At 31.1% G+C, this 18,388-nt stretch overlaps 1 protein-coding gene across 1 annotated transcript in view; it reads right to left on the reverse strand.

The window, feature by feature from the left end:
* LOC121123165 (potassium voltage-gated channel subfamily KQT member 1) overlaps positions 1 to 18,388 on the reverse strand; it is a 135,020-nt gene that overhangs the window by 43,489 nt on the left and 73,143 nt on the right. Inside the window, exons 2-3 of the mRNA XM_071890285.1 lie at positions 12,698 to 12,999; positions 1,031 to 1,181 (exon numbers count right to left, since the gene is read on the reverse strand). Of these exons, the coding sequence (XP_071746386.1) occupies positions 1,031 to 1,181; positions 12,698 to 12,928 (382 nt within the window). The 5' untranslated portion in view covers positions 12,929 to 12,999. The remainder of the gene's footprint in view (positions 1 to 1,030; positions 1,182 to 12,697; positions 13,000 to 18,388) is intronic.

Here is an 18,388-nt window from a genome sequence, read left to right on the forward strand (position 1 = left end):
AAATTGTACATGTTGCAATTTATTAGTCTTGTTATAATGTCGTATTTAATTTTAATACTAACCATATTAATTAACTCACAATAAATTGTACTATTAAAAGGACGAGTACTTATTTATTATACAAGTCTACAAAAAACAATCATTAAATTTATATATTCAAATCTAATTGTACTTGAAATATTGATCTATAATTTGTAGTTAATTTTTTAGTATCCAAATCGGGGGGTTTCATTTTTTATGTATTCCTTCTTTAATTGCTCTGAAACTTAATATTTAGATTAAGTTATATAACAAAGTAAAAATTTAATATCTTGGTTTTATATTACATTATATGTAAAAACTAAATATTTTTTGCAAGGATTTTAATCCTAAGAATTGTTCTTAATATATATCTCATATATCTTGTTTGATTATTTTTACCGAGAGTTAAGGAGCAGTCATAGGACTAACTGCCGTAAGGACTCATTGGACCATTCCTAGACTGACCTGGACCGAATAAATAAGGACCGACACGAGAATATTTACGACTTTAACAAGAAAGTGTATTTATGACGTAAGTGCACTCGAATGACCGGTTCCAATATCAATTTCGTAAAGTACAAAATGAGTACTCCGGTATTAGAATGGAATTTGAATGCTTAACTACACTATTGTCGATACACTAAGGATTAGTGTTGTTTTGGTCCGTATTTAAGATTGAAGACTACAATCCCGTCCAGTTCAGTCTCGGTTAGGTGTAGTTTAGTCCTAAAACTTACTAATTTTAGTCTGTGATGACGTCACTCAACTTTATTTCTTCTTTTTTTAATCAGTTCTTGTATTGACAGTCCTAGGACCGACTGTTTTAATGACCGGTCCCAAGCTTGGACTGGACTGGGCCAAATAAATAATAACTAACACAATGCTACTTATGCTATTTAAATAGGAATAAAGGTCGTCCTGGATCCTTTTCCTATTTGCATTAAAAAGTAATTAAAAATCATTTTATATAAAACCTTTGGTCAAACTACACAAAATGTACAAAAATTACCATTTGACATGGGTTTTGGAATAGGACTCCGTGAAGGAATATCATCTTTAGTAAGTTCCGAGTGAATGCTACTCTTGCTATCGTCTTCGAGATCATCATCGTCCACATTAAGAAAGGATACAGACTTTCCACGGATTAAAGATACGCTCTTCTGAAAAAAAAAAAAAACATACAAAACCTTGAAATATTTTTTAAATAAGTTTTGTGATCAAAATCAAACTATTTTGCTCTAAGCAATTTGTTTTAACAAATTTAAGAAAAATAAAATAAATCAACAGATAATTCCGGAGCTTTCATTATTTTATATATTTCAGTAAATAATATTTACCTATTTGAGAATATCAATTATATATAATTCTTTTTGTTCCGGTGATTGTATTTAATATAACATATTTTGTATGCTCATGTGTGTCTAATGCCTCTCCTTCCTTATTTATATTCCCTCCTGAGAATACCTCTAAAGCGTACACGACAACAAAAGCCTATCTACTTGACTCCTAGGCTACTTAATAAAAAATATATATACATTTAAAAAGTTTCGTATGGTAATACAAGAAAATTAAGTACAAAAATGTAGTATATGTAGGGTTGTTAATCCTAAGCATTTATTTACGAGAGAGTTCGTTTTGATTATTTTCTAGAGTTGTTATAATTGTTCTTTCATCATTCATGAGGAGAGAACATCTAAATATAAAGTATTGTCACGAATGTGTTTGCTCATGAATGACGGAAAGTAACATTGAGGAGTTATAAACGTAAGTCCTTGTTGGACTAGAAGTAGAATTGAGGATCGAGTAATTCTGAGAAATTCTTGCCTATAGGATTGCTACCTACAGAGTGGGATTTGTCACAACCTGAAGAGTGAATATCCATTCCTTTTCTGCTTTCATTATTATTTCACTCCAAAGGGGTACACTTTTTTTTTACTACGTACAAGCTATTATTGATATATACGAAACTGAATATTTGTTGCAGAGTTATAGTTCTAAGTCCTTGGAGTAAAACTGAGGATTGACATTGCTGTAATTTTGCCTGTATCCTTGTTTAGTTTCTTCTCCTCTTCAAAGCTACGATCAGCTGAAATAATGAATCGTTATGATAGCAAGGCTAATTCTCCTTCAAAAAGCATTGTTAAAATTGTCTGGGTTACCATGTTGATTTTTTGTTTCTTTTTTTTAGCATGCCAAAAAAGGAATCAATTAGTATTTAATGATCATATATCTAGAGGTGCATAAAATATGTCCTAGTATGCCGGAGTAGTTTTTTTAGTAGGAAATCTAAGTAAGGTTTAATTTTATTTTTTAAAGCTGTTATCATTATTCTTTAAACCACAAGTAATTGTGCTTATAAATGACTGTGAAGTGTGATTTTTGGAGAGTGCACAAAAAGGTAATAGCCAGACTTAGGGAATTACTGAATTAAAAACCTTGTTAACATCACCACCTCCTTTTGATATGATTTGTACTTGGACACTTTGCCTAATGCTTTTTTCCAAAAGGATACATTCCCAAAGGAACACTTTGTCGAAAAAAATCATAAATATATTTTATGATGATTCATACTACAAAGTTTGCATGTTCATTGACACCTAATAAATATAGGGTATACAAGGTACTGCCGCTAGTCATTTATCAACGCAAAGTATGTTTCTGTTATCGTCGACGCCTAATAGCTCCGAGCACTGCCGGATACTCCCACTAGTATATAATAAAGTTAGTTATTAAAGTGCTGATGCTACTTTAAAGAATAGAGTTATGAGACGAGGCAATTGAAACTTTTTACAATCTACTTGTATAAGCTGCTTCTACAGTTTATAACATTTATATTTTTATACGATGTATAACAATGGAGCGTTGTAGCTCAGTGGACAATGTACTCGGGAGAAATTATTTATCTGAACTCAAAATGGGACGATTCCATACTCGGTCACTCCAAGAAAAAGAAAAATTCATTATGTATATAGACTTCAAAGACAATCCCTAGGGAAGACGGAGTAATATTATTGCGTTTTCTTAATCAGTACAAATCTATCTGACAAATTAAAGGAAAATTAAAAAATATATATGTATAATTTATATGAGTAGGGGTGTATAAAATATGTCCCAGATAGCGGGATCTGATTTTTCTAGTTGACAATCTGAACATTCTTTTTTTCCAATCTGTTGTCATTAATATTTAATTCTTGAGAATGACCCTCATACTAAGTATGAGGGTCATCTGAAAAGTTTCCGACCGAACACAGATGCAAGACATTTTTTCTGATTTTTTATTATTCAACTTAGTCTCTTTGTAACTATACACACTTCTCCCAGCGATCCTCCCATCTCTGTAACCCGTTCAAATAGTACTCAGCGTTTTTTCTACAAAATAATTGCTCACGAGAACCTTTTTGTTTTTTGGTTAATTTACTTTCGGTTGGATTGACTTAGACACGTCAAATTTGAAAACTCAAGCCTTTATATGTCTATTATTCTTTGAATCTATTTAAAGGTTACACTTTCGAAAAAATAAAAATAAAATAATACTCGATTTTGTCCATTTCCACAAAATCACTAACATCAACTCACTCAACCGACTGTTACATAACATCTTCTTTTTCAAAATAGCTGAAACTTTGGTGAATAACTGTTAACAGATGCTAGATAGATCTTTTATTTACGAGTACTGCCATCTTCACATTGAGCTGTGAAACTATTCAGGCCACCCTCGTATATACTAATAAGTAATGCATGTGCTCATGAAAGACTGAGAGAAACATTGAGGGTTTACTCGGGAGCTTTAAGTCTAAGTCTTTGTTGGACTTGGTGTAGAATTGAGGATCGAAATCGGAGTAATTACAGTCTATGCCCTTGTTAGGTAAGGCTTTTTGTTTATTTCCTTCCTGTCACGGGAGCTTGCGGCTGATCTACTGAAACGTCATACCAGACTTCACAGTATACGAGTATCTAAAGTATGGAAAAAGAGGCCAAGTTACTATTTATCATTTCAAATGAAATAAATTAAAACAAAAATTAAATGTTAAATGTATTTATTCTTCATGGGTAGATAGTAATTAATGTCTGCTTATCAATATCTGTTCAACGATTTTCTCAAATTCTTTGCACTTCTTCTTAAAGAGTAAAAGCTTAGATGTAAATCTTTCTATTAAAATACACATTGTTTAGTCAATTTCATTTCACATCCCCTTCTTAAAAATAACAATGTTTACATTGGAACAATAATTACAATTTTTTAATTATTCTACATCATGGATAATGATTTTAAAAAAATATCATCTTATGAGAAAACTGAGTAAACATTTTTGAAAGATTAGATGTACATTTGTTTTGGATAATAAAGAAAAAAACAATAAATTTAGATTATGGAATGGTCAAAAAGAAAAAAAGAAAAAGAAAGGTTACAATATAAAGTTTCTTATGTTAAGATAATATACGTATTTGAAGAACTCAAAAAATGTATAATAACTCAACTCTATTTCTTAATTGGCAACAGACCTTTAGTTAGTTTTTATTCCCATAGACAAAGAAAATTAACAAGAAGAAAATACTTATCACTTTTCCATTAACTAACTATATATATATATTATTTCATTATAAAAATGAAGATCAAACAGAGAAGAGTTTATGCCTTTCCGAACACAAAATTGTACAATAAATATTTAACTCTCCCCTTCTCACACTATCTATTTTTAACTTCATTTCATATTCATAATTTACAGGGTAAGAAAGCAAAACGTGGACTCCAGAGATGGGTATAGTAATACATCAATAATTTTATATTTTCAATAATATGCAAAAAAAAATAATAAACATGTAGACAAGGTTTTTGCAAAAAAAAAAAATAATCCCTCAATATACCTTCATTATCATTATCAATCACAGCCTTTACAGCCTTGAAGGCCATACGGGAGTTGATGTCAAACTCATCTAACAAGCTGTACCGTGCAACCACAATGGAGAACATCATTAAGTCTACATTTGGGTGTGTGTTTGTTTCCCTCTCCAAAGTGCCCTATATAGAAAAGTCAAGTGGGTTCAAATCTGGAGAGGAATGGGCCATATTTTTTTGTATCTGAATCAAGCCATGATATCTGTGCAGAACTTTTGTCAGTTCGCGGAGGTGTGAGCAGAGGCGCCGTTCTGAGTCTACGCATATTTATCCTCCGGGTAGTTGGTCTTCAGCCATGGCAAGATGGTGTACAAAATTGTCAGAATTGACATATTTGCATTGTTCCAAGTGAGGATTTTCTTGCACCCCTTGAGCTTCCTGGCTTTCATGTCCTCTGTCAGAAGGTGGTGTGGAGACCTTGCTAAAGAAACTAATCCCATGTTGTGCTTTATACTCCTCCTGATGGTCCTAGGAGCCACAGTAAAGTTGTTGGTGAGTCGATTCATCGACTTAGTGGGATCCTCCTTTACATATATTCTTCTCTAAATTTAACAAGAACTTAGCATCCCTCTTTAAATTATGCCCTCCTACAGATATCTTCTCCATTTATTTTCATCTTGGCCAACTTAAAAACCAGGTTCCTAGAACACTTATCAATGTCCGTCATCTTCATCACATCAATTCCAGCATTTAGGAGATATGAGGTGCGCTGCCTTTTTACTTGTTGCTCGCTCATGACAATGAAATGAATAAATGATTAGTATAGTTTTTTTATGTAAAAAGGACGGGGAAAACAAAATATCAAAACATAATCACTAAACCTTTTCATAGTAATGAGAAAATAAACATTAATTAATAGTCCACGTTTTGCTGCCCTACCACTGTATATATTAATAAAACAAAGTGTGTGGGTATGTTTGACTGCTTGTTTATTTATCTTAGGAGTATTCATTTTTAAATATGAGTGTGTTGCTAAAGTTCAGTACCTCATGCTTAAAAAGAAAAAAGAGAAAAGAAGTTAATATTAATACGAATACAAACGCAGCGTGGTCATTATTATGTGCCTCCGTGCCGAACTCTTGCCTAATAATACAAATAAAATCATAGATAATTGTGATAAAGATTATAATTCGATATTAACAGATCTGGTATCATGTGAGAAATTAAAATTGATACAGTTTGTTAAAATCAGGTTTTTCGAAACGGACTTATTCCGTACACTCAACATTTTTGAGATAAAATTTTGGGATAAGAAAATGTGGGCTCCTAGCTCGCCGGATCTGAATCACTCTCCAATACATATGTGGGATTGTGTGATGTCTTGAGAGAGTGCACTAAATGTGTACTTATCTCTGTCGGCTCCTTGTGAACTTCCATTCTCAGAGTCGTGTCCAACATGAACAAAGAGTTCCTCATCAATCCCACTAAAACCCACAATTATTATTATTATTTAAACCATAGAACATAAAAAGTTTTCAATCGCAATGGGTTTGGTATTTAATGCCTTCTTTTTTTAAATCACTTTTTTTTTTGTATAATTTCGTTCAAAAGACATTTTTTTGAATTGAAATAACTATAAAAATGTAAATTTAAAGTAAAAACAATTGTGAGTCAATTACAAGAAAACAACATAAGATAATTTTTCCTAAAATTGAGACAACTTGAATAATGCTCTATAATTTTTATTATATAAATATTTCAATTGATCCCCTATATAGGGCACATATTAGGGTTAATTATTATCAAAATATCCTACTAAAAAATAATGTAGCTATAATAATGGGTATAGCTGAACATAATGGAAGGTGACTTTAGTATGAATGTGAGGAATAACACCAAGTCTTGTTAGATCTGAGTTGAATTGAACTGCAAAAAATCTCAAATTTCACAAAAATTGTTCCAATTCGTCAGTTCAATTTGTGCCAAGTCATATTGTTTTGAATTAATAGAATATGGCTATGCCTCGCACAGAGAGTATCCAAAATGTGTTCCCAAATTGTTCAGAGATATTAGGGTTTTGCTTCCCAATATTTGTTATTACCGTTACTTCAAGGATCGTATGCTTTCGATTATTAATAATCCGTACCCCGAACTGTAAAGATATTTTGTATATCGTCGTCTGAGCCACCTCTCTCCCATAATGTATAATGTCTTCCTATAATGTATCAAAAGGGATATGCCCTAACATTTGTTACTACCCTTATTGAATTTAAAATGTTTACTTTTTGTAATTATATCATTTCATGTATATCAATCCGAAATTAAAAGTGAAATACAAACTTAGCTCTCTGAGTTAAATAAATTGACATTATTAATGTTATCTTTTCATTGAATATTTAATTATGAATTCTGCCTAATGGAGAAATTGAAGTTTCAGAATGTGAATTCTCCCTCCTTCCTATATCTTACAAATGGAAATAAGTTGTTTATATTTCATTGTAATATTGCTCTACTTAATAAAATAAAAATTAATTGACTTGCTATACCCACATCATTACTTAAACATGCATTATGAAGTAAGAAGATATTTTATTTGAAACTTTGGGACTATTAGGAATAAATGATTTTAGATTTTATAAAAAAAAATACTAATAGAATATATTCCTATCTACGATTAGTGAAGTTATACTGTAATCTAGTTTTAATTAATATTTATGTATGCTTGCAAAATATGATGGTTATTAATAATAACGATTAATAATTTAGCAATGAATTTCACACCATTAGACTTTACTTTAACATGTGTTTTCATATTAATTAAATAGTTGGCATATTTGGCTTAGATTTACAAAATTATACCTTGTGAACGATGTTAAAATATATGGATAAAATGATTATTTTAATTAAAAAAAAAACAACTATGACAATATAATTGAATTTTTAACACACTTTAAGTATAAAACTAAATGGAACTAAATACTCAGTAAGCATTGCTTATTCCCGGCCTGAATTTCAAATAATGAGTATAAAGTCCCCGAAATCTAGATTTCTCCATAGGCATGAGGAAAGAAAAAGTTGTGAGACAAACTCTCCTTCCACTTTTTTTGAATTTAATCTTTTGATCGTCCTTACCCAGGGTGTTAAAATGTCAAAACACATTAGCTTAATGACTCAATGGAGGAATAAAATATATTTCTGAGCATTGATCTCGCCGAAAATAAACACATTTATAATCAAACCAATTAAAACAACGCGTTTTGTTTTCTAATGGATCCAATGATCCTAAAGACAGGAACAACCATATTCAAAATACTTTTCAATTCCACGTCCTTCTTCTACATCCACATCACAAAATGTGACGTCTCCATACTCTGATGCTCAGATATCAGAAATATCGGTAATAGACGAAGAAAAAATCGGATAATTTTTGACGAAAATATAACAAAAATCACGAAAATAACTTCATTTTCGTCGACCCGGTTAAAAACCTAAGGAGCAAATTATAATTCAATCAATCAACATTCAGAATACTTAGTTGGAAAAAGAAACAAAACAAAAAATGACGACTGATATTGTGTTAGCGAGGTAACACCGTGCTGAGACACACAAAATGTATTTGGTTGTCAGCTTTCGAAATTTCTTCTTCTTTTCCTCCAGTCAGTGTTCTTAAAATTGATTGGTTGGATACAAATCGGTTTTCATTAACGTGTGACTAGTTTTCAACTATTATGCAATAATAATTCCATAGTTGAAAGAATTAGCCAAGTACCAACTGACTTTTTTTGGTTTTTTCCACTTTTCATTTGAGAGGTTGAGAGATAGAATAGAGGTAATGACGTGTCCAATATTATTATAACAATAATTATATTAATGACTAATAACTATATTTCAACATTGGGTTATATATTTTTTGTCATCAGTATTCAGTAAAAATATAACTTTATAAAAGATCCTATTTTATTTAGGTCCTAACTGCGTGTAAAATATTTATAAGATTCGACACAAGTATCCGTCTAATTTTGGATCCAAAAGTTCAGGTGCCCAAATTTTACACGAGTATTTAGATGTTAATTCGACAAAATGTGGATCTATCCTATCTTTACTTGCAACTCGACTGGATCGCACAATCAAAGACTTGACTTGGATTCGAAGTCTAATACTCGCAACTCGACTTTGACTCGAAACTCATTTCAATACGTCTACTACTACTAAGTCAATACGTCTTTAAGGTATCTTTACTTTTCTGAGGACTTGAAATAAACTCGATGAAAATACTCAAGTCATTGTAATTGTGAGCAAAAACTTGAGACTGGATTTGGATTTTCATTATGATGACATGTTAGGAGTATCTTTTAAACAGCTACACATTATGAAAACCATTACTCTATACAATTCCTTTCTCCAAATCTTACAACAAGTAATTATCATTATTAATTAATACTACATAAAGAGTTATGACTTTTATAATGTATATACATGACTTATTAAGAACTTTTCAAGAAATGGTTATTATTTTTGTATTTGGAAATGATGTAAAAATGCAATTAGAATTCTTTTTCTAATGATTAAATAAATGAGATGTACAATTTTGATTACAAACTCATAATAGATTTGATTTGAACAATAATCAGTTAGTTATTTTTGATTTAATACGTTGTTACTATTACGTCATACTGTTAATATATATATACTATTAATAATATCTGGTAACTAGGTAAGCTAAAAATATATTCAAATATATTGTAATAAATATGAAGTTCCCTAAAAGTATTTTTAATATTGTGAAAAAGTCAATAGAGCACAAAGTTACTTCAAAAGGAATTTTACCACAATAAATATGCATGTAATGAAGAAAATATTTTGTGCGTAATGATAAAAACAATCATAAGCATTAATCAATTAAAGAAGAAAATCAGATTTTATTTTTTTGTTGGATAGGGTAGGGCAGTAAAATGTGGATGCGAGAAATGTATCATTAATTTTATATTTTCAGTAATAGATAAAAAAATAATGTTAACAAATCATGTTGACAAGGTTTTTGCAAAACTTTTTTAACCCAATATTGCATTCATTATCAATTATAGCCTTTTCACGTCGCCTGAAGGGTATGCAGGAGTTGATGTCAAACTCCTCCGACAAGTTGTCCCATTTGTTTCCCTCTCGAAAGAGCACCATATAAATAAGTCAAGTGGTTTCAAATCTGGTGAGGAAGGGCAATATCTCTTTGGACCAGAATCCAGCCATATTATCTGCGCAGAACTTTTGTCGAACGTGTGAGGGGGCTCTTTCCTGAGTCCACACGTAGTTGGTTATCCGCCATGGCGAGATTGTGTAACTAAGCACCTTATAGCAAACTTCGTGACCTATTTTCTTTCCAGCCTTGAAAAAGAACGAAATAACCTTCCTTCCGTGAGAGACCACAACGCCAAGGGCCATTGTTTGGGCCGTACATTTGGTGTGGTAAACACTGTAAACCTTTTCTTTTGTTTCCGCAAGCCAGCGATCGTTTTGGTAGTTGTGGAATTGATCAACTGTGAAAATCTTCTTGTCTGAGAAAATTTTCATAATTGACCAATTTGCATTCATCCACGTGAGAATTTTCTTGCACCTCTCAAGCCTCCTGGCTTTCATGACGCCTGTCATAAGGTGGCGTGGATACCTTACCAAAGAAACTAATCCCAAGGTTTGCTTTATAGACTTCTTGATGGTCCTAGGAGACACAGAAAAGTTGTTGGCAAAACGATTCATCCACTTAGTGGGATCCTCCTTTACATATATTATTCTCCAAATTTAACAAGAACTTTGCATCCCTCTTTAAATTGTGCCCTCCAGTTCCTGACATCTTGCAGAGATCTTCTCCATTTATTTTCATCCTGGCCAACTTAAAAACCAGGCTCCTAGAACGCTTAACAATGTCCGTAATCTTCATCACATCAACTCCAGCATTTAGGAGATTTGAGGTGCGCTGCCTTTTTACTTATTGCTCGCTCACGTTGATAAAATGACTAAATGATTAGTATAGTTTGTTTATGTAAAAAGGACGGGGAAAACAAAATATCAAAACATGGTCATAAACCTTTTCATAGTAATGAGAAAATACACATTAATGAATAGTCCACGTTTTGCTGCTCTACCCTGTAAATACAGCCCAATAATTCATAGAGATATAAATGTAAATTATAGGCTTTGAATTCAAATTTGTGGGATGAGTTAATTTACTTAAGAGTTATAGCTATAGCTTAAAACATTTATTTGATATAAAATATGTATATTACCCCCAATCTGGCCCCTTTCAAATTAAAAGTTATCAATTTCTCATTCTTCTATATTGACGATCAATACAATTTGCAGCACATCCAAAAGGGTTAATACAAATACTGTGTAAATTGACTATAATTCGTTGTAGAATACAAATGTAATCCATACTTAATTTTTAGAAAAATCATTCTAGCTTGCGTTTGTGTTGGCGGGCTACAGTTCTTCAAAAAAGGTCAGAAATAGAAGTCTTATTTGTTTTGTATATAATTGAAATTCATTAAACAGACCTTCAATGTCATACCTTTCTTTAAAAAAACAAACACAAAAAGTCTGTCAAATTATTCCTCTTTATTATTATTATTTTTTTTGCAAAAATAAACAAAATTACATGTATATTTTCATAACTACGTACTTGTACCGGTATGTGCAATTTTGGCAATTCTAACGACAAGCTAAGTGTCACTTTTTATGAATGATGACGTTAAGCACGATGAACTCTGACATATATCTTTTATTTTTCAATTCAAACATTCATATTTAGGTAAGTACAGGATCCATGGGAACTCCTGTTCAATTAACTTTATATAAAATAATTATAAAAAAGGTTGCGAGATATTATGTTTAAACTCTAGCTGCGTCGAGACTAGATCACAGTGTTGAATAAAATAACAGTTTTGTTAACTACAATGGAAGCTAAGAGAGAGATTATAATCAAGGAGTACCTGAGGGGCAAATTTCGACCACAAATCTTGAGGTACCTGAAAATCCTAAAGGTCAAACTTATGCTCATCAAGAGAACCATAGAGAGGCACGAGGATTCTTAATCTATCAAGGATGCCTAGAGTCGTCAAGGCAAAGAAAAAAGAAATCCCAGGAGGAACCTCACCAAGAAGGCCAAGGATTTTAACATGGGTGCAACAACAATCAGATACCTTATCTGAGATAACCTTGTAATGTATCCTACAAATTGAAAAGGCATCAGCACCTGTAGAGCAAGGTCAATATGTAAAGAGTTGAGAGCAGCATTTTCATTCTTCAGAAGCTGAGGACGAGTACGGTTCCCAACATTGTGTTCAATGATAACAAGATTTTCACTATGGAAGAGACTTTTAAATCCCCAAAATGATAGGATTCTGGAATATATTTCAGTATACATTTGTTGTTGTTTTTATATGAAATAATGAAATATTGGTTGTATCTTCAAAGTCGATAAAGTGGCAGCTAAAAAAATTATTCGATGTTTGATTTACATCTATATGGAATTAAATTATCTTAATTTTCTAATCCTAAAAAAAAAAGAGGAGTTGGTGAATGTTCTTATGAAACTGGTGGGGTTAACTATGCAAGTACGTTTTACCTGGAAACCGAATTCAAAGGAAGATGTGTAATTCTTATTTACTTATTCATTGTAAATATATCTTAATAAAAAGTTTTTGAGAATATATCCCAAAGCTATTGTTTTATTTCATAAGATAAAACAAGAATTGATTTTCCTTTTAAATATTTATTAACTGAATACATTAAACTATTTCCTGTTTTATCAGTATTCAAAATTTAAATATTGAGAAAAAAATCACTTACCACTTTTTCCTCAGGTTTGTGCGATTGGGAAGATGAGTCAGGTGTATTGTGTTGATTTAGAAAAGAGACAGATAGGGTATCTGTAGGACTGGTTATAGTAGGTGTTGGTGTATTATTGGTGTCTGATTTGGATTCATCATTCGTAAGAACAACTACATGACTTAATTCTGTGGCATTGGTATCATCAGTTAGTGGTTCTTTTGAGGCAGAGGATAGATTAATCATACTCATAGCGGTAGGAAAGAAGAGCAAACTCTTGTATCATGTTGAAATTCTTGTAAATATACTATCCAAAGACAGACCTAAAAATGTAAGAATTTAAATGACGTTTTTTATTGGAGTACAAACATTTTAATTATTGTTAGGGTATTAGTGATGGGACGATTAATCGGAATCAGGATCAGCATTGGGGAAACAATGTTTAATTTGCAATTTCGATTCTTATTTATTATTTGTATTTAACTATTTATAGCTTTTCTAAATTATGAAAAGAAACCCGGCCCACCCACCCAATTAAGGAATTTTTGCTTTTTAATAGAAAATTGAATATTTGTAATTATTCTAAATAGAAAAATGTAATACTTGCAATATAAATTAATTATTCAATTTTTTTTCCAAAATGATTAATTTTCTCTAAACATCAATGGAATTTTAGAAATTTTTCTAAAAAAAAGTGAATTCTAAAAATTTTCTGCAAAAGAGTTAATTTTAAAATTTTTGAAAAAAATAAATTAAATTTAAAATTTGTTTTTTGAAAGTTTTTACTAATGCAATTATGTTTTTTGAGAACAGCTGGAGATTTTAGAAATTTTTAATTGAGAACAGCTTGGGATTTTTAGAGTTTCTTTCCAAAAACTTTTTTTTGGATTTTTGTGAGTAGTTGTGGATTTTTTGAAAAAGTTTTAAATTAAATATTTTGTGAATAGTTGTGAATTTTTGATTAATATTTAGAGCCCATGTCATTTTTCGTTCTTGGTTCTTTTTGAATAGGGCAGGCCATTTTTTTTTGACAACTTTGGCTGTAAATGTTTTTCTATGGGGAGTTTTTACTCTTTTTTTTTTAGAATTATACAACTCTTTATTTTTGAAAGTATGAAATCAATTAATGAAAATTATTTACTCAAATGCATTAACTTAGGTTGTTGATATTAAACTTTCTAATAACTACGCTATACCATATACGTAAGAACCCTTCATCACTTCCCAACAAAAAACTTGAACAAATTCACTTATCTTATAAATGTATTAAAGCATTAAGTATTAAATTTTAAGGAACATGGATCTCTATGTATTAGAACAAATGGGACAATCAAATCTTTTCAAATTTATTAAATATCCTTTATTCAGTAACAAGTCCATAAATTGGAAGTTCAAGCCCTTAATATCACATACTCATACACGTACAAAAGAAAGAAAAAATAAGTGTTGGAAGCCTTTTTATGACTTCTTATCATGCAAAAAGGAAGCATTTAATTATACGGAGGAAGGAAATTATCCTAGTTGGAGTGTGACTATATCTATTTATCTACCATTGTGTGTTTTTATACAAATGTATGATGATATTTATATAGCATTAATCGGCAAAAGCAACAGAATTACTTAAATCATAAAACAACCCACTAAAATACAAATATTGCAAACAACATAATTGTTAAAATGCCCAAATCAAGTATTTACATATCTAAAACTAGTTTATCATTTAAAATAGATCATTCATAGTCAATAAAACTTCCATCCAGAGCTTTTGGTTTCTTGTCAATCGATAATAGTCTATAAATTGTAGACATAAATTTTAATGTAATAATATTGACTCATATTAAGTTCGACGACGTTTTTCATTAGGTACGTTTCAACTATTTTTTTCCCTTCGGAAAAAAAAGATCCACTACAAATTACACTTGATCAGCAATTGCAAATTATCCAAATTGATTATCACAATAACCGTTCAATGCTGATTTCATCGCAAAATTATCTGGAGTAATGAAGTTCGTTTTTGGCTGAATTGCTTTCTTAATAAGCAAAATATATGATATTGATCAGGCAGTAATTCACAAGTGCATTTAAGGGCATTATTAGGTAACGAATAAAGACTGTTTGGTGTGGACTTCATTCTAAAGGGATCAATGGCCCATATTTTTTCAATGATGATTCACCACGTTAATGTAAATGGAAATTGCTAATGCACCACAATAACTTCTTTTTTTGCCCTAATTGCAAGTTATGTACATGGAAAACATGTGGTTTCAACAAGGGATTGAATAATCGAATTATTGCAAAGTAAATTCGGGTAGCGCATTATTCTGAGAAATGAACCAGTTGATGGGCTGCCTCGATCGTGCGATACAACGCCTTCAGTTTATTTTCTTTGGGGTCACATGAAGTCATTCTTCTTACGTCATCGTCTTATTGGTTTAGACGAATGAATTCACGTGAACCCAAAGAAAATAATGTAAATATGTTGAATTGCACAATCGAAGTGGCCTATCAAGTCCTCCATTTCTTGAAATAACGCGCTAACCAAATTTGTTTTGCAATAATTCGATTATAACGTTTGCTGTGCAACAAGTGGTACCATCTTGTTGAACCACATCTTTGCCAAGTCCATACCTTGTAATTGAGGGCAAAAAAATCAGTAATCATGGTGCCATAGTGATTTCCATTTACAGTAACGTGGCAATTTTCATCATCAGCGAAAAATATGGCCTAATGGCCCATACAAGCATATATTCCCTACCAAACAGTATTTTTTGGGGGGATCCAATGATGTCCTATGAAGCACTAGTGAATTGTTGCCTAACTAAAAACTCATACTTTGCTTATTAACAAAGCTATTGAGCCAAAAATGAGCTTTATTACTGAAGATTTGGGATGAAAATCAGCATCAGCTTTTAACAGTTTTTTAATAATAAATTTGGTTAATTTGTATTTGCTGATCAAGTGTATATCGCTCCATGATGAAATGTATACTAATCAAGTCTCTAAATGTCAAAGGAAGAAAATAAATATGGCGTCGTTTTTTCCCTTAAAAAATGTCTCTAATTAAAATTTTTTGTTTTAATAAAATTCGTAATTTTTACATTAATCAATATGGAAGGGAAACTATGTAATATTAAATCCATCGCAGTACGTCGTTACTTTTATTGTAACAAGTAATTTTTTCTCCGAAAAGAAAAAAACAAAATAGTTAGCTAATTTTTCCTAAATATGGAATTATTATTCAAAAATTGTGCAAAATTATACAAAACTTAAAAGGAGCTAACTCTAATACAACTAATCCAAGTTCCAAACATTAATTTGAAGGAAAAAACAGAAATATTAACAGCTCATAACAAAATACACAGTATAATTGTGTGTTCGTGACGTCCGAGATAAAAAAATTGAGAAATAAACATTCCCCCACCTAAAAACAGAAATATTAAAAAAATATATTAAATTAACACTCCTGTACTTGAGATTCTTCAACATGCCTCATTGCCTTTCTCTCTCTTTTACGGATAAGTACTCCTATATAATAACATTCAAACCAATTTATAAAATGTGTATAAATATACTTTTTTTTTCTTTGCTTAATCGTTGAACAAAAGAATCAATATAATAGGAACACTTGATGGTGGAAAAAAGGAGATTAATCTTTTGGGCATGCATCTATCTATCCATGAATGTCCACAATAATTATGTACAATGATTTTTCAGGGGGGGGGGATTTCTATACTTTTTAGAAGCGTTGGCCTTCTCCTGAAAAAGTCTTCAAAAGAACTCAAAAGACTCATTCAAAATATACTTGCAGCAGAGGAGTTGGCCTTCTTTCACTGTTGGTGACAAAAGTGACCTCTGTACCCTTACAAGGCTCGATCCACCCACTTTTTTAATAGCTCTCTGGGACTTGAGAAAATTGGCCTCGACTGTTTTCTTTAACTCCTCTGTCTCCAGTTTTGCCTTTTTGACAGACCATTGCTTCTTCTCTAACGTTTTGGACTTGTTAATGTCGTAGGTAGGGGTCGAGGAGATGCCCAACTGCTTGGAGTGCGCGAATGAATATTTGTTGATCACGTTTAATTGTCATTTTCTCGACTTGTAAGTTAGCGAGAGAGCTCAAATTTGTTTTGTTTTGTAACTAATTGTGAATAATTTCATATATGTTGAAATATGAATTAATTTCAAACACTCAACCTTCATTAATTATTGAATTAGTAAGCGTTCCGATTTACGTGTAGCACCCGGTACACTACGTATCAATAATAATTAATCAATAAAATCCCCTTTTTTGATATAGTATTCTGCCTAATGTAATTAACCGACAGTTTATTCCTCATTCCCCCATGTATATATGTATATTAGTAAATCCCTAATCTATATATACATACGTATATAAGATATCATTACCCGATGTCATTGAGCTTAATGAGAAATCATAAGATTAAACACTTCTGGAATAATTACCCATATAATTATTAGAAATGTACTCTCCATATTAATAAAGTAAGTTTTTTCTTTCTCTATGGATACATCATTTTTAGTGAACATATCCTAAAACTGCGTCCCTACTTCATCTAAGAAATAATAATATAAGCCTAATCTGCGTTGCTTAAGCTCAGTGTATAACATTTTTTTTAAATAAAGCCAGCCAAATCTAGATAAACTAAACATCTATTTTTATGACGAAAAAAGGGACTATATCCGGATTTTTTTTACATACGATGTATAAAAAAAAATCACAATTTTTGGATACTTATGCAAATAATTTAATAAAATTAATTTTTACTTTTAAAATGTCAGATTTATTATATATATATATGTTATGGACAATGTGCAAAATGCCTTTCAGAGCGGAAATGTGCAACATGCTCATCTAAGCAGGCAATGTGCAAAATGCACGTGTAACCTATAAAATTTCTAATTTTAAGTTTATTTATATTGTCAGGTAAAATGATAGTGGGTAATTTGAATATTAAACAATTCATTCTATGCAATTTGATTAAGATAAAAATTTTATGCAAGCAATTTGATAATCCAGTGCGGGAAGTCCAGCCTGTAGATTGCAGCCCGCCTAATGTTTAGTTGTGGTCACTACTCATTCTTACTTGAAGTAGTAATTTTTAGCAAAGTTATAGCAATATCATCAAAATGGGTTGAAAGCTCATAATACGTACAAACATTAAAAAATATTTGACGGTATCTTGTGTTTTCTGATATTCTAACAGATATATCAGATTAGCTTTTTATTTAGCAATTTGACATTGAAAAATTAGATTTGGCCTTTTTTAAATTTGGTTTAAAATAAAAATATATTCTATTTAATAGTTTTATTTTAAATAGCTATTTTTCAAAAAAATTAACTTATTAGATTTTGAAGTCCATTAAAATATTTCAAGTTGCAATTCGGTTCATTATATTAGAAGATTATAAATCCCTAATCTGTTGCATGTTCATTGAAATTTATACTGTATTTTGGCAATCAAACTATATATTATTATAAAAGATTATCACAAGAGAAAAATATCTCGGCCAACAGGTTGTGCAAGTGGACAGCTGGTTTCGAAGGTAGATCAAAACCTATCACCATTGCTATCCTGAGTATCGAGGAAACCATCAAATATATCATGATACACCCCATCCCACGGGCTGTGCAAGTTAACCACTGGTCAAAAGGGGGATTATTACTCACTGCAACTGCTTCCCTGAGCATAAAGA

This window comes from Lepeophtheirus salmonis, chromosome 8, assembly GCF_016086655.4.
Source record: "Lepeophtheirus salmonis chromosome 8, UVic_Lsal_1.4, whole genome shotgun sequence".
Lineage (NCBI taxonomy): Eukaryota > Metazoa > Arthropoda > Copepoda > Siphonostomatoida > Caligidae > Lepeophtheirus > Lepeophtheirus salmonis.